The following is a 20,540-nucleotide window of genomic DNA, read 5'->3' as shown; positions in this document are numbered from 1 at the left end:
CTCCAGTCTGCTGACCTGCTTGTTCCAGTCCCTGTATCCTGTTTCTACGTTTGACTTCCCGTGTATGACCCTTGGCTTCGTATTGGACTTCGCTTGTGTTTCCTGTGACCCTGATCCTTGGCTTGTTTACCCGTTCTACTACTTTGCCTGTGACCTCTGACCTCAGCTTGTTCATCATTACTGTTACCTGCTGCCGGCCTTTGACATCTGCGTGGACCTGGCTCTTCTTGCCTGGGTTCTCCCCAGCCGGTACACACTTCACGACCCTCTGTCAGTCTGCGGCCCAGTCTGTCCCCACCATCAGGGGCTCCAGTGAACACCTGACTGGCAGAGTAGACTCCGGGTTGTGTTGTGCCGGCTGGAGGGGTTCCTAACATTATAACCGGCCCACTCACGGAGACAAGATTAGGATGGATGCAAGTGGATCCACACCGTCTCCGGCACAAACCCTAGCAGGCCATGTTGAGTCTTTGTATCAGATGATGCAGGGATTGGCTGAGCGTATGTCTGTTCAAGAAGAAGCCACAAAAGCTTCACAATCTCCTCCAGATCCCATCTGTGAGCCCAAAATGAATTTACCGGATCGGTTCTCCGGAAATAGAACTTTGTTTCGGAACTTCAGGGAGAGCTGCAAGCTCTATTTTCGGATGAGACCCCGCTCCTCCGGTTCAGAGCAGCAACGAGTTGGGATTATTATTTCCCTTCTACAGGGTGACCCCCAGTCCTGGGCGTTTTCTTTGCCACAGACCAGTCCGGCCATGCAGTCCGTAGACTCCTTCTTTGAGGCATTGGGTTTACTGTATGATGACCCGGATCGAGTGGCCTCCGCGGAAGCTCACCTACGGTCCTTGAAACAAGGCAGACGGTCGGCAGAAGAATACTGCGCGGAATTCCGTAGATGGTCACCTGATAGTGGATGGAACGACCCTGCCTTACGTAGTCAGTTCCGTGTCGGCCTATCTGAACAGATTAAAGATTCGCTGGTGCAATACCAGTCTCCTAGCTCTCTGGAGGATCTGATGCACCTCTCCATTAAAATTGACAGGAGATATAAAGAGCGGAAAACTGAAAAGGAAACGTCATCACCTCCATCCGCCTTCGTTCCTATCTCCCAGGATGGTGAGGAACCAATGCAATTGGGAGCATACCGTCTTTCCTCTGAGGAGAGAGACAGGAGACGGTCACAAGGCTTATGTTTATATTGTGGCGCAAGAGGCCACTTCTCCCGTTCTTGCCCAAACAAGTCGGGAAACGAGCATGCCTAAGGAACGAGGGGAGAGTTCACTTAGGTCTACAAATTGTCTCCCAGAAAAATGCACTATTGGTCCCTGCACAGCTCACGTTCAGTGCTCGTTCTACGAAACTATCAGCCTTCATTGACAGTGGAGCTGCTGGCAACTTCCTTGACATCGAGTTTGCCCGCTCTGCTGGTATTCCGCGGATTAAACTCCAATCTGCCATTACGGTATGTGGCTTAGATGGTAGTCCGTTGCCAGGCGGCAAGATTACTTGGGAGACCCCACCATTACAGTTGAACATTGGCGCTCTCCATTCGGAATCCATAGTCTTACGTCTTATCGAATGTCCTTCGGTTCCTTTAATTCTGGGCCACCCTTGGCTATTCTGCCATAACCCCATCATGGATTGGGCAAAAGGAGAAATTGTCCAGTGGAGCCCCCATTGTACACAGTCTTGCTTGACACTACCTCTACGTATTATTCAGTCTATTCCGGAGCAGCTCCCTTCTCAGTATCATGACTATTGGGATGTTTTCTCCAAAAAGGCTGCTGACACACTACCACCGCACCGCAATTTCGACTGTGCCATTGAGCTCATTCCGGGCTCTAAATTACCCAAGGGACGCTTGTATCCTCTCTCTGGTCCAGAGACCAAATCCATGCAAGAGTATATTGACGAAAACTTGGAGAAGGGCTTCATCAGGCCATCCAAGTCCCCAGTAGGAGCGGGGTGTTTCTTTGTACCCAAGAAGGACGGTGGACTCAGACCCTGTATCGATTATCGAGGGCTGAACCTTATTACGGTTAAGAACACCTACCTCCTTCCCCTCATCTCCGTTCTTTTTGATCAATTAAGAGGAGCCACTATCTTCACAAAAATTGATCTTCGTGGGGCCTATAATCTCATACGTATTAGAGCAGGTGATGAGTGGAAGACGGCTTTCAACACGCTCTCGGGCCATTACGAATACCTGGTCATGCCGTTTGGCCTTAGTAATGCTCCTGCCGTATTTCAGGACTTGATTAATGAGGTGTTACGTGAGTTCCTGGGACACTTTGTTGTTGTTTACTTAGATGACATCCTCATATATTCAAAATCGTTGTCTGTGCACCAGGGTCATGTCAGACAAATCCTACAGAAATTACGGGAACATCACCTCTACGCTAAACTCGAGAAATGCGAGTTCGAGGTTCAGAAGGTATCCTTCCTCGGTTATCTTATCTCCTCAGAAGGTTTCTCCATGGACCCAACCAAGGTCCAAGCAATTCTGGATTGGATACAACCGAATAACCTCAAGGCGGTCCAGAGATTCCTGGGATTCGCCAATTACTACAGGAGGTTTATTGGCGGCTTTGCTGATACCGTGGCTCCTATCGTCACCTTGACCCGCAAAGGAGGTGATCCAACTGTTTGGTCACAACAGGCAATAAATGCATTCAAAACCCTGAAGAAAGCTTTTGTGTCTGCTCAGGTTCTCAGTTATCCGGATCCTAGGGTACCGTTTGTTCTTGAGGTAGATGCCTCTGACGTCGGTGCTGGGGCCGTCTTGTCACAAAAAGACCCCCAGACCCACCGCTTACATCCATGTGCCTTTTTTTCCCGTCAGTTCTCATCAGCGGAAACCAACTATGACGTGGGAAACCGAGAATTGCTGGCAATTAAATGGGCCTTTGAGGAATGGCGGCACTGGTTGGAAGGCGCTGCACACCAGATCTCCGTTATAACGGATCATAAAAACTTACAGTATATACAGTCAGCCAAACGTCTGAACCCCCGACAGGCTCGGTGGTCGCTGTTCTTCACTCGGTTCAACTTTATTATCACCTATCGTCCTGGTTCCAAAAATATTCAAGCGGACGCCCTGTCTAGAAGTTTCCTGGCACATCATGCTCCGGTCACCTGCCCAGAGCCTATTGTTCCTGTGTCTATGATTCATGCCGGATTAACTCAAGATTTGAGCTGTACCTTACAAAGGTTCCAGAGGTTGGCTCCTGATAACACTCCGGCAGGATGTTTGTTTGTCCCAGTTCATCTAAGGAAGACAGTCCTTGCTGAGGCACACAACAGTCGGACTGCTGGGCATCCTGGAGTCTACAAAACACTGGAAATCCTTTCCCGTACTGTATGGTGGCCGTCTCTGTCTGCTGACGTCAAGAGTCACGTCCGGTCCTGTGAAGTTTGTGCCAGGAACAAAGTTCCCAGGACTCGCCCGGTAGGTCAGTTAGTTCCGTTGGCCGCCCCTGGTAAACCTTGGACACATCTGTCCATGGACTTTATAGTCGATCTGCCACCCTCTGCGGGACACAATACCATTTGGGTCGTGGTAGACCGGTTCAGCAAGATGGCGCATTTCATTCCACTCACTAGGCTTCCTACTGCTCGAGATTTGGCAATCTTGTTCATTCAACACATTTTCCGCCTCCATGGACTCTCTACAGACATCGTCTCCGATCGGGGTTCCCAGTTCATAGCGCAGTTCTGGAGATCATTCTGTACCCTCCTGGGAATCAAGGTCAGTTTATCATCTGCATACCACCCTCAGTCAAATGGGCAGACTGAAAGGGTTAACCAGTCCTTGGAGAAGTTCTTGCGATGCTACATATCGGAGTTCCATGACAACTGGTCCTCCTTGTTGCCCTGGGCAGAATTTGCCTGTAACAACTCCTGTCACTCATCCACGAAAACCTCTCCGTTCTTTTGCAATTATGGTTTCCACCCCAGATCTAACTCTTTGTATTCACTCCAGTCCGTTGGTATTCAGGAGATCCGTTCCACTGCCAGGGATCTCAGAGTTGTCTGGAAGAAAGTACATTCATCTTTAAAACAAGCCTCACTTGTTGCAAAAAAAAATTCGGACCGACACCGTACCCCCTGCTCTCTTAAGGTTGGCCAGAAAGTCTGGCTGTCTACAAAAAATATCAGGCTGAAGCAACCTTGCAAGAAGTTGGGCAATAAATTCATCGGGCCGTTTCCCATCATCAAGCAGGTGAACTCTGTTGCATTTAGGTTAAAAATTCCGGGCTCGTTAAGAATTCCAAACACATTTCATTGTTCTCTGTTAAAACCAGTTCTTTATCCAGCTCAAGCCCAGTCTTCAGGCAAGCCACAGAGGTACAGTGTTCAGAAAATCTTGGATTCAAAAAAAGTGCAAGGACAGGTGCACTTTTTGGTACAGTGGAGGAACCGCGGGTTAGAAGAACGCTCTTGGGTTCCGCGGAGACAACTCCATGCTCCCAAACAATTGAAGGAATTCTTCAGGAAATTTCCAAGAAAACCTGGGTGTCGGGGTCCCTTGACCCCACCTCAAGGGGGGGTACTGTCACGAGCCGCGGCGGTACTCACAGCCGCCGCGGCTCGCTTCTCATGCGCCCCAGCGTCCCGACCGTCACCTTGACGACCGGGACGTCATTTCCTCTTCCTGTCCGGCCGTTACCAGGGCAACGGCCAGACGCTAGTACACTAGCGCTGCGTCCCGGCGGTGCTGGTAGCCGGGCGCATGCGCATAGCAGGCAGCCTGTGGGCTGATTAGGCTTATTAACAGGCATTAGCCTGCAACTGTGTAGGTCAGGGGCAAGCCCTGATTGGCCCTGCTGGATACTAGTAAATTAGCCTGCAGGAGTGTGTTCAACTGCTGATTGGTCTGTGTCTGTACTTAAGGCAATGAGGTCTGCTGCCTCATTGCCGGTTATAGCTTCTGTGCTCCAGTCTGCTGACCTGCTTGTTCCAGTCCCTGTATCCTGTTTCTACGTTTGACTTCCCGTGTATGACCCTTGGCTTCGTATTGGACTTCGCTTGTGTTTCCTGTGACCCTGATCCTTGGCTTGTTTACCCGTTCTACTACTTTGCCTGTGACCTCTGACCTCAGCTTGTTCATCATTACTGTTACCTGCTGCCGGCCTTTGACATCTGCGTGGACCTGACTCTTCTTGCCTGGGTTCTCCCCAGCCGGTACACACTTCACGACCCTCTGTCAGTCTGCGGCCCAGTCTGTCCCCACCATCAGGGGCTCCAGTGAACACCTGACTGGCAGAGTAGACTCCGGGTTGTGTTGTGCCGGCTGGAGGGGTTCCTAACACTTACAGTGTATTTTAACCATGAAAATAGAAATCTATTTTCTAAGCAAATGTTGTGAGGAATGACTATCATTTAAGTTAAAAAAGAAACTTTGTCTGGAAAATATTTAATTTACTGAGAATCTCTAATTTTTTTTAAAAAAAATATTTAAATAAAAAACCTCAACAATGTTTTATGATATACACTCAGTTGCTACTTTATTTCTTACCCCTTTTCTAGTACTGAGTAGGGCCCCTTTTTGCCTAAAGAGCAGCCAGAATTTTTTGTGGCATGGATTTATCAAGGTGCTGGAAACATTCCTTAGAGGTTCTGGTCCATGTTGACAAAATAACATCACACATCACACAGTTTCTGCAGATTTGTCAGCTGCACAGTCATGCTGCCAATCTTCCGTTCTATCACATCCCAAAGGTATGCTACTGGATTGAGTTTTGTTGATTGTGCATTGGAATACACTGAACATGATTGTGGAACCAGGTTTAGATGACGTGTGCTCTGTCACAATGCACATTATCCTGCTGGAAGTAGCCATTAGAACAGTGGTCAGGGAACAGGGGTAAATTACCACAAATGGGGTAAAAAAGAAATTTCTGGGGGTAATGCTGCCGATTCACATGCTGTCAGTTGAATTGTAGACCCCTTTAAATGTGAAATTGCTGTTGTACCAGAAGAGCCTCAAGGGTTGGCAGAGGCACTTCTTGAGCTTCGATGCAATAATGAAGTACATATTGCATTTGAAAATCAAGCAGATCTGTCATATTTTTGGATGTCAACAGCTGCAAAGGCATTCCAAATTGCACATGAGGAGGCAGTAAAAAAGTTGCTGCCTTTTGCAACAACCTACCTTTGCGAACAAGGATTTTCCACTCTAACACACATAAAAACAAAGCAGAGAAATCGATTGAACGCTGAAGACTATCCAAATTGCTCTGACATCAAAATGCCCCAATATTGATGCTCTCATATCAAAAATGAAGCAACATCATTTCTCCAAAATCTGACGTTTTGAAGTTGAAGCTTTGAAAGAAATTTTGAATAGATTCTATAAAATTTTGAATTCCAATAATTAATAATATATGATTTCCTTCCTTTCAAATCAAGGGGGTAACGTCGGCGTATCTAAATATATTTATGGGTAAAAGGTAAAAAAGTTCCCTGACCCATGCATTAGAAGATGGGTAGACTGGTCATAAAGACATCCACATGTTCAGCAACAATACACTAGTAGGCTATGGCATTGAAATAATGCTCAATTCATATTAAGGGGTCTAAAGTGTGCCAAGAAAACATTCCATGCACCATTACAACACTACCACCAGCCAGCACCATCAACACAAGGCAGGGTGGATCCATGGATTCATGTTGTTTATGCCAAATTCTGACCCTACCACCTGCATGTAGCAGCAGAAATCGAGATTCGACCAGGAGACGTTTTTCCAATCTTCATATGTCCAGTTTTGGTGAGGCTGTGTCCACTATAACCTCAGTTTCCTATTCTTAGTTTACAGTAGGGTGATCCGGTGTGATCTTCTACTTCTGCAGCCATTCACTTCAAGGGTCCACATGCTGTGTGTTCAGAGATTCTTCTGTATATCACTGTTGTAAGTCATGGTTATTTGAGTTACTGACACCTTCTTGTAAGCTTGAACCAGTCTGGGCATTCTCATCTGACCTCTCTCATTAACACAGCATTTTCGGCCACAGAACAGTGGCTCTCTGGCTATTATGTTTTTGGCACATCATTCTCTGTAAACTGTAGAGACTGTTGTGTGTGAAAATCCCTGGAAATCAGTAGTTTCTGAGACCACCACATCGGGCACCAACAATCATTTAACGGTCAAAGTCAAATAGATTACATATAGATTACATATATTCCAATTCTGGGGGTAAATGTATCACGCTGAGAGTTTTCTGGCGGGTTTGAAAAAGCACTCAGATTCTAGCTATCATTTATTTAGTACATTCTACAAAATGATAGCTAGAATCTGATTGGTTGCTATAGGCAACATCTCCACTTTTCAAACCCGCCAGAAAACTCTCAGCTTGACACATTTACCGCCTGGTGTTTGGTCTGTAGAACAACTGATTCTCTTGACTATGTCTGCATGCTTTTATGCATTTAGTTGCTGCCACGTTACTGGCTGATTAGATATTTGCATTAGCACGTTGGTGTACAGGTGTACCTACTAAAGTGGCAACTGAGTGTATGCTTGGTTTAATTAGTATGATAATGCACAACTGCCAAGACAATACTGAATAGTATTCAAACAGTTTTGCATTTGAGGTATATTGCACTGTACTCTGACAACATATTTGATTCTTAAATATTTAAGATATATATACATAATGTCACCATTGGGAAGGCTGTCACTATAATTCAGGACAGGTTATGGCCTTTTTTTAATAGAACGAACATTATTAAATGGAGTTATGTTGTTTGTTTTTTTTAAAAAAAATGATGAAAATATTGTTTCATAGATTCTTGTTTCTAATTTGTACTTATTTAAAATATCGCCAGTAAGAGTGAAATCTCCTTTTATTTTCGGGTCCGGAGAGGAGGATATTGAAGACGTAAAAAAGTTGCTAAAGGCCTGTCATCATAAAACTACTATGAGACTTGTTAGAAAAGTGTGTCATGGTTCAACACTTCTTGTTGATCTCAAGAGGTGCTGTAAACAAGTGATTAACTATAACCAAAGAGCATAGCAGTATAGGGGCCTGGTCCCAGAGGAAAAAATGTGCCTTAAGGTAAACTTAATATAACTTTGTAATTTATGCAAATATATGGTTGGGAAAATAATGAGGATGGAATGACTGTATTGCCAGATTATTGGATGCTGACTAGTGACATATTGGTGGGTATGACTTTATGATGAAGCAGAGATTGCCCCATCCGGTGGTAGTCCCTTTCCAGATAGTGACCACACCGACAGTGACTACACAGACATTTAAAATCCGAAGACTGATACCCCAACATGACAGAAACAAAGACTTACCATTACACAGAGACAGTAAATTCTCGACCCGATCTGTTTACGACTGTTGAAAATGACGTCACTTGAAAATGCGACTGCTGTTAAAGCGCAAATGCATGGACCCGGCTTACTATTATCTCATGTAATTAGTAGGTTAGGGTTTAGGGGATAGGGTTAGCCTTTAGGTGTTAGGGTAAGGGTTAATGGTTACGGTTAGGATTAACCTTACCGTCAAAAGCCGGGTCCGTGTATTGCCGCTTTAAAACTGAAAATTTCCCAGTCGTGTTTTAAATTAACTTATCTATTTTCAACTGTCGGGCACAGATCGAGTCGGGAATTTACTGACTCTGTGTAATGGTAAGTCGCTGTTTCTGTCATGTTGGGCAGTCATTCTTCTGATTTTGTGTGGTCACTATCGTTAAATCGTACCAGACCTGCCCCATTACAGTTTTGCTGTAAAGATCAACACTCGCTAACCCAGAACCACATAATTTGTAGGTTAGATTTAATCTATAAAGGAAGCATTTGCTCTCAAGGCTCCTGAGATTTGTGTAGTAATAAATCTATGTATCATTATTTTAACCCAACACTGTTAATGTGAGGATTCATGGCAGTTTCCCTTTTAGTGATATACGTATAATTTTTTTTCCACTGCTGTTCTTTTCAGAAATTTGGGATTGATGCCCCTTCTGTTGTTGTAAATTGTAATAAATATTGCAGACCTCACAATTATATCAACATTGTATTATGCTTTGTCATGTTTAATGAAACATTTGACTTTAACAATGGTTATAAGGCATGTTGTGTTACTATTACATGCATTCTCTTTTTCTTTTCTTTCCTACAGAAAGAAGATGGATCAGCAGAAAAAATGCTTTTACTGAAACAAGAAAAAGAAAATAACTTATTGATTGTGTAGAGTTAGCTTTGTTCATGATCAGTGGGATTGCATGGTGGGATTTTGTTCATTATTCTAATGCTCGCATGATTTTTTTTATTTTTATTTCCTGGTTCGGATTGGGTTGGGTTGTGTTGTGAAAGAAGATAAGTACAAGTGGGATTTAAATCCCAGTCTCGGCAAAGTGTCATTTCATTGAAGCTCTCTTCGCTGTCTGATTCAGGAGACAAGGACTAAATCCTCACTTAACAATATTTTCTGTTTTACTTTAGATTCATATGGTATAGAATGTGTGAATTATTTTACAGTGTAAATGACTCACAGTACAGTGTCAAATGACTTAAAATTAATTTTAAGATATATGGCAGCTTACCATTCCGCTAACAACCGGTGTCTGAGGAACTTCATGACTGATGTACATGAGACAGGACAAATATTCATAAAGCAATAATTCTTCGTGAATTGATTGGCTCCACTTTCATGACCCTCAGATTAGACCATAAACTGGATCACTCCACTGTGTGTAGAGAATAAATATTCTCTAAGGAACTGGAAAAATTCCCAGTGATCTAACAAGTATGATCGTGAAGAAAAACAGCATAGTATATAGGTTGTTTACATGATGTATTCCTTCATCATCTATTTATATAGCACCACTAATTCCGCAGCACTGTACAGAGAACTCACTCACATCAGTCCCAATGGAGCTTAAATTCCCTAACATACACACACACAGACTAGGGTCAATTTGATAGAAGCCAATTAACCTAGGATGTTTTTGGAGTGTGGGAGGAAACCCACATAAACATAGAAACTACACAAAGATAAGGCCATGGTTGGGAATCGAACTCATGATCCCAGTGCTGTGAGGCAAAATGCTAACCACTAAGCCACCGTGATTCCTTGATAGTTTTACAAAAGAACACTTTTACTAAAATGCACTATACTTCATGGATATATGAAAACATTTAAATTTATCAACTAGGAAAAACACAGAAAGAAACCATTGTGTTACACGGGGACTTATTTAATAACATGGTGCATGTGTATAGACGCGATTTAACCCATCTGAATTAATCCCATTATAGCTGTAATATTTGTAGCATAATCTAGAAAATGAGAGGTAATATGATTGGTTGTCCTAGGTTACGGTACATTTGTACACATAGCACCATGTTAGGAAATAAGCCCCAATAAACAGATATTTTCTTTCATATTTTACAATTTTGTACAAAAAAATTATTTATTTAAACGTGGTATTAATATTCATTTTTAATGTGTGTAGAATGGAATGAACTTTGCAAATTGGGCTTAAAGCTTACTTAAATTTATCAACATCGCCATTCTAAGATGTATCAAAATTGTTTCCAATGTCATTTCCCAAGGCTGAACAATTTTAGTAGAATCTTGAATGCAAACAGTTTGTAAATTAAGAGATTTAAAGTACTGTATAGAACATAAATAAAATTGTTTATCATCCAACTCCTTGTATTATTTGTTTATGTTCCTGCTTGTCTTTTGTATTTATTGATATACCATATTGTCCTCTGAGCAAAATCAGCATAGAAAAACGTTGAACATGTAGTAAGCAACAAAATCCACCTTATATATAATACACGGACAAACTGTGGTTTTCATTATTCATGTCACATAATAGAAAACAGAAAATTATTACATTAGTTTATTTTTCAAGTTAAGCTGCTTATTTTTGTATCAAAATTGCCTCTTTAATTAGAAAGGTTGAAAGCAAAATTACATTTTAATAAGGTAGTGTCATGTGAAAATGATTTTTAAATATGTTATGTAAATGTAAGTTGAACTTTGAAATATATATTTTATTACAAAATAATACATACTTTTAATTATAGGGGGCATATTCAATTGGCCGGGTTACTGCCGAAAGTAACATGGCCTGCATCCTATTACCGTTACAACGGTAATAGTGCGCATAATTACAGTTAGTACGGTAATCTTTAACGCTGGCTGTTGCTCGTGGCTCAGGGAGCCGCGAGCAGAAGTCTGAGTTCAATTTACCATATTAACGGTAATAGGTTTAACTTTGTGTTACTCCGGGGGGAATTGAATTCCCCCCTATGTGTTGCATTGCAACTACTTATCCTGCACTGTTAATGGATTGCAGTTTATTTCTTTTAGCCTGCAGATTTTTGTAGTTAACTTCAAAAACCATTTGGTCATCAGCAAGATTTTTCCAAATACGGCAGATGAGATATTGCTTCTCAGTTAAGAGGTAGAATTATGCATAACGTACTAATTTTGTATTAAGGTCTTACACAAATCATTAAAACAAACATGAATTTTTTTGAAGGATATTGGAATATAAAATATTTAAAATAATAAAACTGCAGTATATAAAAGAACAAATAAAAGTTGTACATCTCTGGCATACAACAGTATTACAACCTCCCCAAAAGTAAGCAGGAACTGCTAGAACATTATTCCTATAAGGTGCTATGCGAATTGTCTGAACAAAAAAAAGAACTGAAAAAAATATTTGATATATTATAGATTATATTTATAATCCTTCCAACTAGAGGAACCGTGAGAGACCTATTTTCCATATGAACATTTTCCAGGCTGCTATGCCTGGAGAAACATCAGTAACTGGTACTAGCAATGGGTGTCTTAGAAACTACAGGCACTTGGATATGGGTCCTTTAATAATCTGCATCTTGATGTTAGGAGCATTAATTACCAAAATATTATTTTCATGTATCTTACAGGTATTATTTAAGAATTGGAGATTTTTGTGGTGGAAAAGGAGCAAAGCTGACTTAGAACTTGAGCACACACATGTTATTTAAATCTAAGTGCTGTGCAAGTGACCATCTTGCCTTTTGAAAAAGCAATCAGTGAATTGTACATCAGGGTTGGATGTCCACTGTGATGTCACACACCTGTAAGTGGGTGCCGGAAGCGACTGTATGTCGCTCGCCTTCCATACTAATTCTGTCCTCCGTTTATGCATATATGAATTGTGAACTTCTAAATCATTATCAATGAAAAATATATTAGATATCAGAAGTTATTGGGAAACCACATTAGATCCGTAATAAATCCACAACCAATATCAGGCTCTTAATCATATAATGTTGACTTATATCTGAAGGCATTAGTGTCAGTACAGGGGACCTAAGCAATAATTTTGGCCGAATCATTATTCAGTATGGATGAGATCTAATTTACACTAGTCTTTAGTTATATGGATGTATATATAATCCCTTAGTACTGTCATGTATGTGAATGCGTGAATTATTTCTTAGTCCATATGACATTCAGTCTGTTTAAATATCATCATCATCACCATTTATTTATATAGCACCACTGATTCCGCAGCGCTGTACAGAGAACTCAGTCATATCAGTCCCTGCCCCATTGGAGCTTACAGTCTAAATCCCCTACCATACACACATAACCGTATGAGTATGTGGAGATGCAATATTATTCTTACAGTTTCTTGGGTGACCACATCTAAATAAGAGGCTGATATTTTAATGGTTTAATTGAAGCAAACCAATTTAAGTTTGGTTTCATTTTCTGAATTGTAACCCTTCTGATATCATATTGATATTGGATACAGTGGGGGCCATCTATCTATTTAATTGAATTGTATACAATCACTCAGTTATAAAGATACTGTGATGTCTATTAAATAACCACTAAAACTCTGAATACCTGTTGAATATTGGAGGTATATCTTAATAAGAACATTTTTTTTTTAGTTTCTGCAATAAATACATTTCTTGACATATTGGATTGGATCTTAGTTCTCTGACACAGAAATATGGGGGAAAGCTAAACAATTATTAATTTAGAGTAATGGAATTATAGGAATTATGAGATGATTAGATTATATTAATAACCAAATGGGAGGAGATCTGAGTGTGGGGGATGAATAAGATAAAATTAGATACTTAATAAAATCAAATAACTGATAACCAAATTGATAAGAATTTTAGGAAAATGGGGTAATAAGTAAAAACTTATAAAACAATATAAAAATATATAAGTGGGTTAATATAACAAAAATATTATATACATTCACTATAAAATCTATGAGAACTCAACTTGTCTGATCTTAAAGTTCGGCCCCACCCAAGGGTTTGGTAAAACATTTTAACAGAACACATTTCTCTATCTATCCTCACTTACCTTACCTACAGTTTTAAAATATTTCCCCACAAAACGACCAGGTGAAAGGTGAAATGTGCAGACTTTTACTTCAAATTAATAATAAAAGTGATATTGATATCGCTTTTCTGTTTGTTGCAAGTGATCATCTTAGCAAAGAAGCTGACAGAGCAGGGATCTGTGAAAGAAGTGTATGCACCAGCGTCTCTCCATATATATGACCGGTGTGTGAGTTTCTGTCTCTCCTCTGTTCATCTGTCAAAAGAAAACAGGTTAAAGACAGATTTAAATATAAGAAATGCTAGTGTAAACATAGCGAGTACCTGTCACAAGGTGTGCCGGTCACCTCCTATCTCATGCCACGTGCACTCATGAATAAAGGTAACATGGTACAATCCAATGCTTTTGCCTCAAGCAGAAAAGCTATTGATTGGAAGAGATAATTGTACCCAACTGTATGGCATGTACTGTATAATATATCTTTATATGTCTGTGAATAGGTTATTGGAACAGCATAATGTGCAGATCTCTAAAGAGGCATAATAATCTGTAAATTAGTAAATGGTGATGCTGTTGAAAAGGAGAACTATGAGGATTCACTGTACAATTGCAACTGCACTATATCCCATAATTTGATATTATAGTTAAAGAACCCTGTATTCTCTTACTCCAAGCACTAGATTAAACCATTATACTGTCCGGGCATGGTGAACTTAAGATGAGGATACATTCGCAAGCCCAAAAAAACAAAACATTTTTAGTTGCTAAGGATATTTGAACGAATTAAGGGTATTTTGTGGTTGTTGAATAAAAAATGAAAGTACTTTTTTATAATTTACTCTAGTTCTTGAGATAATGGATACCCTCAATTAATAGGGAACTAAGCTATAATGTGTGCATATGGGAATCTACTAGAACATTTTAGAAGGTGAGACATGCAAATATTCTGGGTGTTCACTCTGCGAACATTCTAGATTATCTTCCTCCTTATATAAGTGATTGGTCACCCAACCAGCAGTCAGTTGACAGTTGTCAGTTGAGTGGTTCGCGTTATCAATAGTGTAAGTAAGTCAAGTTGTATATGGAATGGTTCTTCAAGAGAAAACATGACTGTAGGTGCAGAGAATATTATTAACGAGCCATTGGTTGACAGTGAAATAATCATTCTCCCACCACTCCATGTCAAGATGGGAAGAATAAAACAATTTATTAAGGCTTGGGACACAGATGGCGATTACTCCAAATACATTTGTAGTTTGTTCCCTAGACTAAGTATGGAAAAACTAAAAGCTGGAATCTTTGATGGCCCTCAAATTTGTAAACTTATCAAGGATAAGTTTAATTTCACAAAATGCATGAATGGTGTTGTAGCTTCTGCCTGGTGCACTTATGTCTCATTTGTCAAGAACTTCTTGGGCAAAGCAGACAATTATGGAGAACTGGTGCAAAACATGCTTACATACCTTAGAAATGTGGGTACTAATATGAGCATAAAAGTACACTTTCTCCATAGCCACAGATTTCTGCATAATCTTGGTTATTTTAGTGAAGAACAAGGGGAGAGGTTTCATCAAGATATAAAGGTCATGGAGGAAAGCTATCAAGGGAGATGGGACAGACACATGATGGCTGACTAGTGCTGGAGCCTCCAACATGATTGTACTGATAACCAACATAAAACAGCATTTTACTATGCATTAATTGTAACTATCTGAATCAACTTACTATGTTTATCTGTTATTATAAAAATAAAACGCCATTATGTATTTTATGTGTTTACTTTTGTATGACTTCAGACAATTTCAGTGTGATTTGTAAGTAGGCTCTGCCTGACCATTACATTTACAATTTACAATAAGGGGAGAAATTATTTGAGGTCAGTTGGGCAGACTGAGAACCTTTTGGATCTGTTACCCACCACTGGTCTATAAGAAGCTTAAAATCACCCTGGTGTAATTTTTTTTGTAGGTCCAAAGAGTTGAGCAAAATTTCCTGGTTACAAAATAAAAAGATTTCATCCTCAATATTTTCCCTGCCATTGGAATAGGATTTATGTTAATGCCTGTTCCACAGTTAGGACTCCATTGACCGTCAATTCGATATTGATAGGCATCCACTTCTTTAACACCTTTCCACAACTAAGGTCTTTGGTTAACAGGGAGGCACTTTTTCAGGCATGTAAGGAGAGATTGTGCACAGTCACGAAAAATTTAAATAAATACATTAAATTTGCTTTGGTAGAGTAAAAAAGTTACAGCCAACCAACGTAGCACGAAAATGAGGTGAAATTTCAGTATCGACCCTTGTGTAAATTCAGTAAAAAATGACCTTACCTAATTAAAATCCTTATGCTGGGTAGTGCAACTTATTGGAATAATTGCTTGAAATTGATTAGTGAAACTGTCATACTGTTGCTGCCATTTTACAGATAACTGTCCTTCCTTATTAACATCTGTAACCATGAAAAGTGTAGTCCAATATTTGTTCCCATGGTTACAGATGTTAAAGAGTAACAGTCTTTAGCAACCTATAGAATGTGCAAACTGAACAGTTTGTTTTTGCATTTTAGGTAGGCAGTTTCATGCAGTCCTATTTCCAGAAATCAGAAATCAGTGTATTGTTGCTCCTAGCATAATGATTTTAATTACGTAACATTATTTTTGAGTGGAATGACTATTTAATTAGCACTTAAATAAATAAATTCCATTGTTCATTCTACTATAAATTAAAAGCACACAAATCAATAATTATATACATTTGGGTTTTTAAAATACAGTATTTGTGTTGGTTCCTGTTGGTGCTTTTTGCTTTTGTTGTCTGCATACATATTTTGATAAAATGTAAATATATGTAGACAACTAATGCCAGGATAATTTCACTTTGCAAATATACCTCTAAAATGGTATTAGATGTGTCTATCCATACTTCTGAATTGGCTATTTAGTGCTATGTTCTTCTAGTATATTTAATTTCTGCAAGTTTTTTTATTAATGAAACAACTGTATTATGTAGAACTTTGCATTTAATTTGTTACTGGAACTGTAGACAATTAAATATGTGAAACTCTGCATGTTGTTGTAGGATATATATGTGTATCTATTATATGCCTACTAAGTAAAAAAAAAAATGTAGAACAGTTAGGAAGATTTCTAAGCCATTACAAAGGAAAAATAACTTGTGGGTATGGCTGTTTTCAAAGCATGTTGTTGAGTCAATAATGGGGTATAGTTACTAAACAGCAGGTTTGAAAAAGTGGAGATGTTGCCTATAGCAACCAATCAGATTCTAGTTATTATTTATTTAGTACAGTCTACAAAATAACAGCTAGAATCTGATTGGTTTCTATAGACAACATCTCCACTTTTTCAAACCCGCAGTTCAGTAAATATACCCCAATGTCCCAGTGGATTGGTTTAGTTGAATGTTGCCACTAGGCAGAGCAGATTGAAAATTTGAAATTAGAATTTCAAATAGCAAATAGAAGTATTTATGATTAGTTTCATTTGAATAAATGTTGATTACACACAGGATTTAGGGACAAGGAGGAGAGACAACACACTGGTGAGTTATTATTTTTTCCCATTTTTAATCCACCAAACATGGCTTCCCCTGATTGGAGTGGCTGCTGTTGACGTCACAGAGGAACTGTTCAGAGAACAGTTGTACTGGGCTTCCAATGCTGACTACAGGAACAACCAGAGCTATTTTGGGGTGCCATGTCCGTAGTAAGGGGTATGGATTTGGGACTAGCAATGTGAGATAGAGGGAGGGGTCAGGTAAACTTGCCACCCCCCTTTAATACCTGAAGGAGCCATGCGGAGAGGGGCCAGAGGCTGGAGCAGTGGAATGTCGAGTAATATATCTATTTATTTATATATACATGAAAAAAGATGGTAATGAAAATAGAATATGAGGGCAATTAGTCAATTGTGTGTAGGTTTGGTAGCTGGCATGCCTGTTTCACTTGTTTTACCTTTATAGCCTCAAATCAGCGCTCATTATGCAGTTCAGTTTACCTTGGATAAGTAGAATTGTGTGTAGCTCAGCAGCACAGGGCAGAGATACAGGAATGCACTAATACTTCCTATATTTTATTAAACATATGCAGACATGCACATTGCTGTAAACTAACATAAAACATAGCTTACTCTACACAGCTAAAAACAAAAACACCAAAGCATTAACATAATACAATACTGTATGAATAGATCCTATCTAATAAATACCACAGTAGATTTAAAATATATAATTACATTTATTTGTATAACCATTGATACATATATAAAGCAAAAAATTAAAAAAAAGGTCTCATAGACAATAATTCATTGTATAATCCGGAATTTTTGATAATAAGAGATCACTGGATTAGCCCACAGTACATGACACAATTGTGTTTATTAAATCTTGCACATTTGTTGTATGATTTACACCACACTATTATGTGGATCACAATTCCTTTTTCAGTCACGATCATTCATATGATACAACCTTCAGTATAACAACTTGGAGATACAGATCATACTCAGTACATCTGACTCATGAAGTCCTGAAAGCGGCTTTTAGCTCCGCCTGCTAGAGCTGCATACTGAATCACTCTTGTGCAATTTAAACTTGTTCTCTCTCAGTTATATCGATCTTACCCCACTTCAGGCTTCGCAAAAAGGGAGAATGTGCAATATTAATGGTGGAATCCAACTGAGATTGTGATCTCTCCTTAAGTCATTTTTTTCTCTTTTTAAATTTTTATGTATGTATTAATGGTTATACAAATAAATGTTATTATATATTTTAAATCTACAGTGGAATTTATTAGATAGGATCTATTTGCGCTTATTTTTTTTTTTATTTGAGTTGATGCACAACAACTTCTATAAATAGGCAGCAATGTTTTCTTATCTAAGTATATTGATTGTTACTTGAATCGGATTTCTATCTATACTATACAAGGTATAGACTGCTATAGTCAGCGCCAGGTTTTTCTGGCCATTTGGGTTTAAAATTGTAGAAATCCAATACTGTCTGAGATGAATATGGTTATAGTAAATTTAAGGACATGAAAAAAAAGTACATGTTGATTTTAACCATAGAGTATTTTAGTATTTTATTTTGTACAAACAGACGCTTAGATGACATTATTGTCACTCTTGGCCTTATCGTTCCACAATTTGATTACATTAATATTCTGGCAGAGAAGTAATATGAAATGTTCTCTGTGCTATAACACTAATGGAATATTTTATGCCCTCAATCACCTCTGCAATGCATACTTTTTCCAATGTGGCAGTAAGTTTATTTATTTATAATATAATTTAGCAAGAAAAGTGCATAAATAGCTATCTTTTTTCATTACCATTACAATCCTGGGTAAAGAATATTAAGCTGTATCTATTGATATGCATGATGAGTTCTGTTTTGTATCTAGGCCTTTCGTTGACACCTAGCATCAATTCTCAATGGTATAGATGTCTCTGTTACAAAAGCTAATAGGTTGTAATGTATTTTGAGGTTTATAACAATTTAATAGACTTAAATAAGTAAAGCAAATAACTGGAGAAAGAAAGATGAAAAAACAGTCACTGTCAGTAGAGTATTTGAGAAGAGCTAGCGGCTTGGGGATCCCAGAACAAAGTCTCACCATAGGGCTTCGAATGAATGTTTAAATAAGGAGTGAAAGGGTGCAGATTCAGTGGCGGATGCATCTTGAGATGTGTTTGGCTCTGCATATGGGAGCAAATACGTTATTTTTCTTGTGGTATTTGTTTTTTGTTAGAGTAACTTTAGAGTAACTACACATTTTGTATCAACTCTTATTAAGCTCCTGTGTGCTTAGAGGAAAGATCACTGATCGGTAATGGTTAGATCAGTTGACACTCCATTCATTTCTGGGTGAGCGCACACAAAAGGGGGAATTCAATTGAACACCTTACTTGTGAGAGTAATGCGGCCCGCACACTATTACCATTACTATGGTAATAGTGCGCATTATTACACTTAGTACGGTAATGTCAATGATGATTTTTGCTTGCAGCTCTGAAAAATATGTGAGGGGCGCGTTACTTTCACGTATGAGTATATTCAACAAGTTTAAAGTCCCCTTTCATCTAAGAATGCTATAGTATGTACAAAGCTCGTATATATATTTTGATAATACCTTCTATTATTGTCTATTATTTTCCATGAAAGCAATTGGTAGGTAGAGTAGAGATCACTTTAAAATCCATTCCAGAGAAACTTTTTCTAGGCTGCTTTAAGCCTCTAAAGCCCAGACCAACACTTTAGATCCACAAATGTATCTTTAGATATTCAAATATCATACCCACAGCTGATAAATATAGCATGTAAATACATTTATTATACTGAATATTGAACATATGGTCATACTCTTGTTGGACAATGACTGCTAGTTTATGTATTTTGTTGGCTTTCTAAAATGGATAACGTACATAACATTTCTATTCTATAATGTAAGTTTGTAGAAGTAAGTATTTTTATCATTGCATAAGAAAATAGAAATTGCAGTTTCTTACTAAAGGCAAATGATTAATAATACTGTCATACTGTCTATGCTATATGAAATATTTTATTTTCACAAACTAACACCAATATTTTCTTATTAAATAGTCGTATTCTTTCTTACTCTGTGAAGGTTTCAGAGAATCATAGCCTGTCATGGTTCTTTTTCTTAAATCTTTTTTTACTTATTTTTTTTCCCCCTTTGTATTTGTCTATAAGATGCATTAAGAGATGAATATGTAACACAATTCTTGTTACTTGTTTTCATAAAGGCTTCAAACCACTGGAATCAAAGTACATGCTTTTACCAGTCTTAAAATACACCAATAAAAGCATGTAAGTGGGTATCGGATTTGATCCCATTAATTCAAATAGTCCCATATGCCATAGCGTGGTTGCAAGTATTTGTGTTGAGGATCCATATATTTGGACCCTGTCTACACTATTTACTGCTATTTACCGCAAGTACATTGGGGTCAATGGAATGTTCCCCATTGGCCACTCCTTCCCAGGACCATAAGTGCAAGTGCTTTTTATTACTGCATGTCAAACAAAACCATGCTCAATATGTTATGTCAGTAGTGTTTAAAGGATTAAGGTTTTGGGGACACATAAGACTGGGGAACCCATATGGTCTCTGCAAGTCTTGTGCCACGTTACCAATAATTTGACATGCAAACACCATTCTACAT

The 20,540-nt window shown here is 38.9% G+C and overlaps 1 protein-coding gene across 3 annotated transcripts in view; it reads left to right on the top strand.

Moving 5' to 3' along the window:
* The window catches only part of SYNDIG1 (synapse differentiation inducing 1), a 283,421-nt gene that overhangs the window by 219,524 nt on the left and 43,357 nt on the right, over positions 1-20,540 (top strand). Inside the window, exon 4 of one of the 3 annotated variants that reach the window (XM_075203792.1) lies at positions 9,136-10,668. The exons of the other annotated variants lie outside the window; for them this stretch is intronic. Within the exon in view, the coding sequence (XP_075059893.1) occupies positions 9,136-9,207 (72 nt within the window). The 3' untranslated portion in view covers positions 9,208-10,668. Of the gene's footprint in view, positions 1-9,135; positions 10,669-20,540 lie in introns of those variants that run through there. 3 annotated transcript variants of the gene reach the window in all.

The sequence above is a fragment of the Mixophyes fleayi genome, chromosome 3 (assembly GCF_038048845.1).
Source record: "Mixophyes fleayi isolate aMixFle1 chromosome 3, aMixFle1.hap1, whole genome shotgun sequence".
Taxonomy (NCBI): domain Eukaryota; kingdom Metazoa; phylum Chordata; class Amphibia; order Anura; family Limnodynastidae; genus Mixophyes; species Mixophyes fleayi.
The sequence above is the reverse complement of the archived record's forward strand: the minus strand, read 5'-3'. Positions and strand labels throughout refer to the sequence as shown.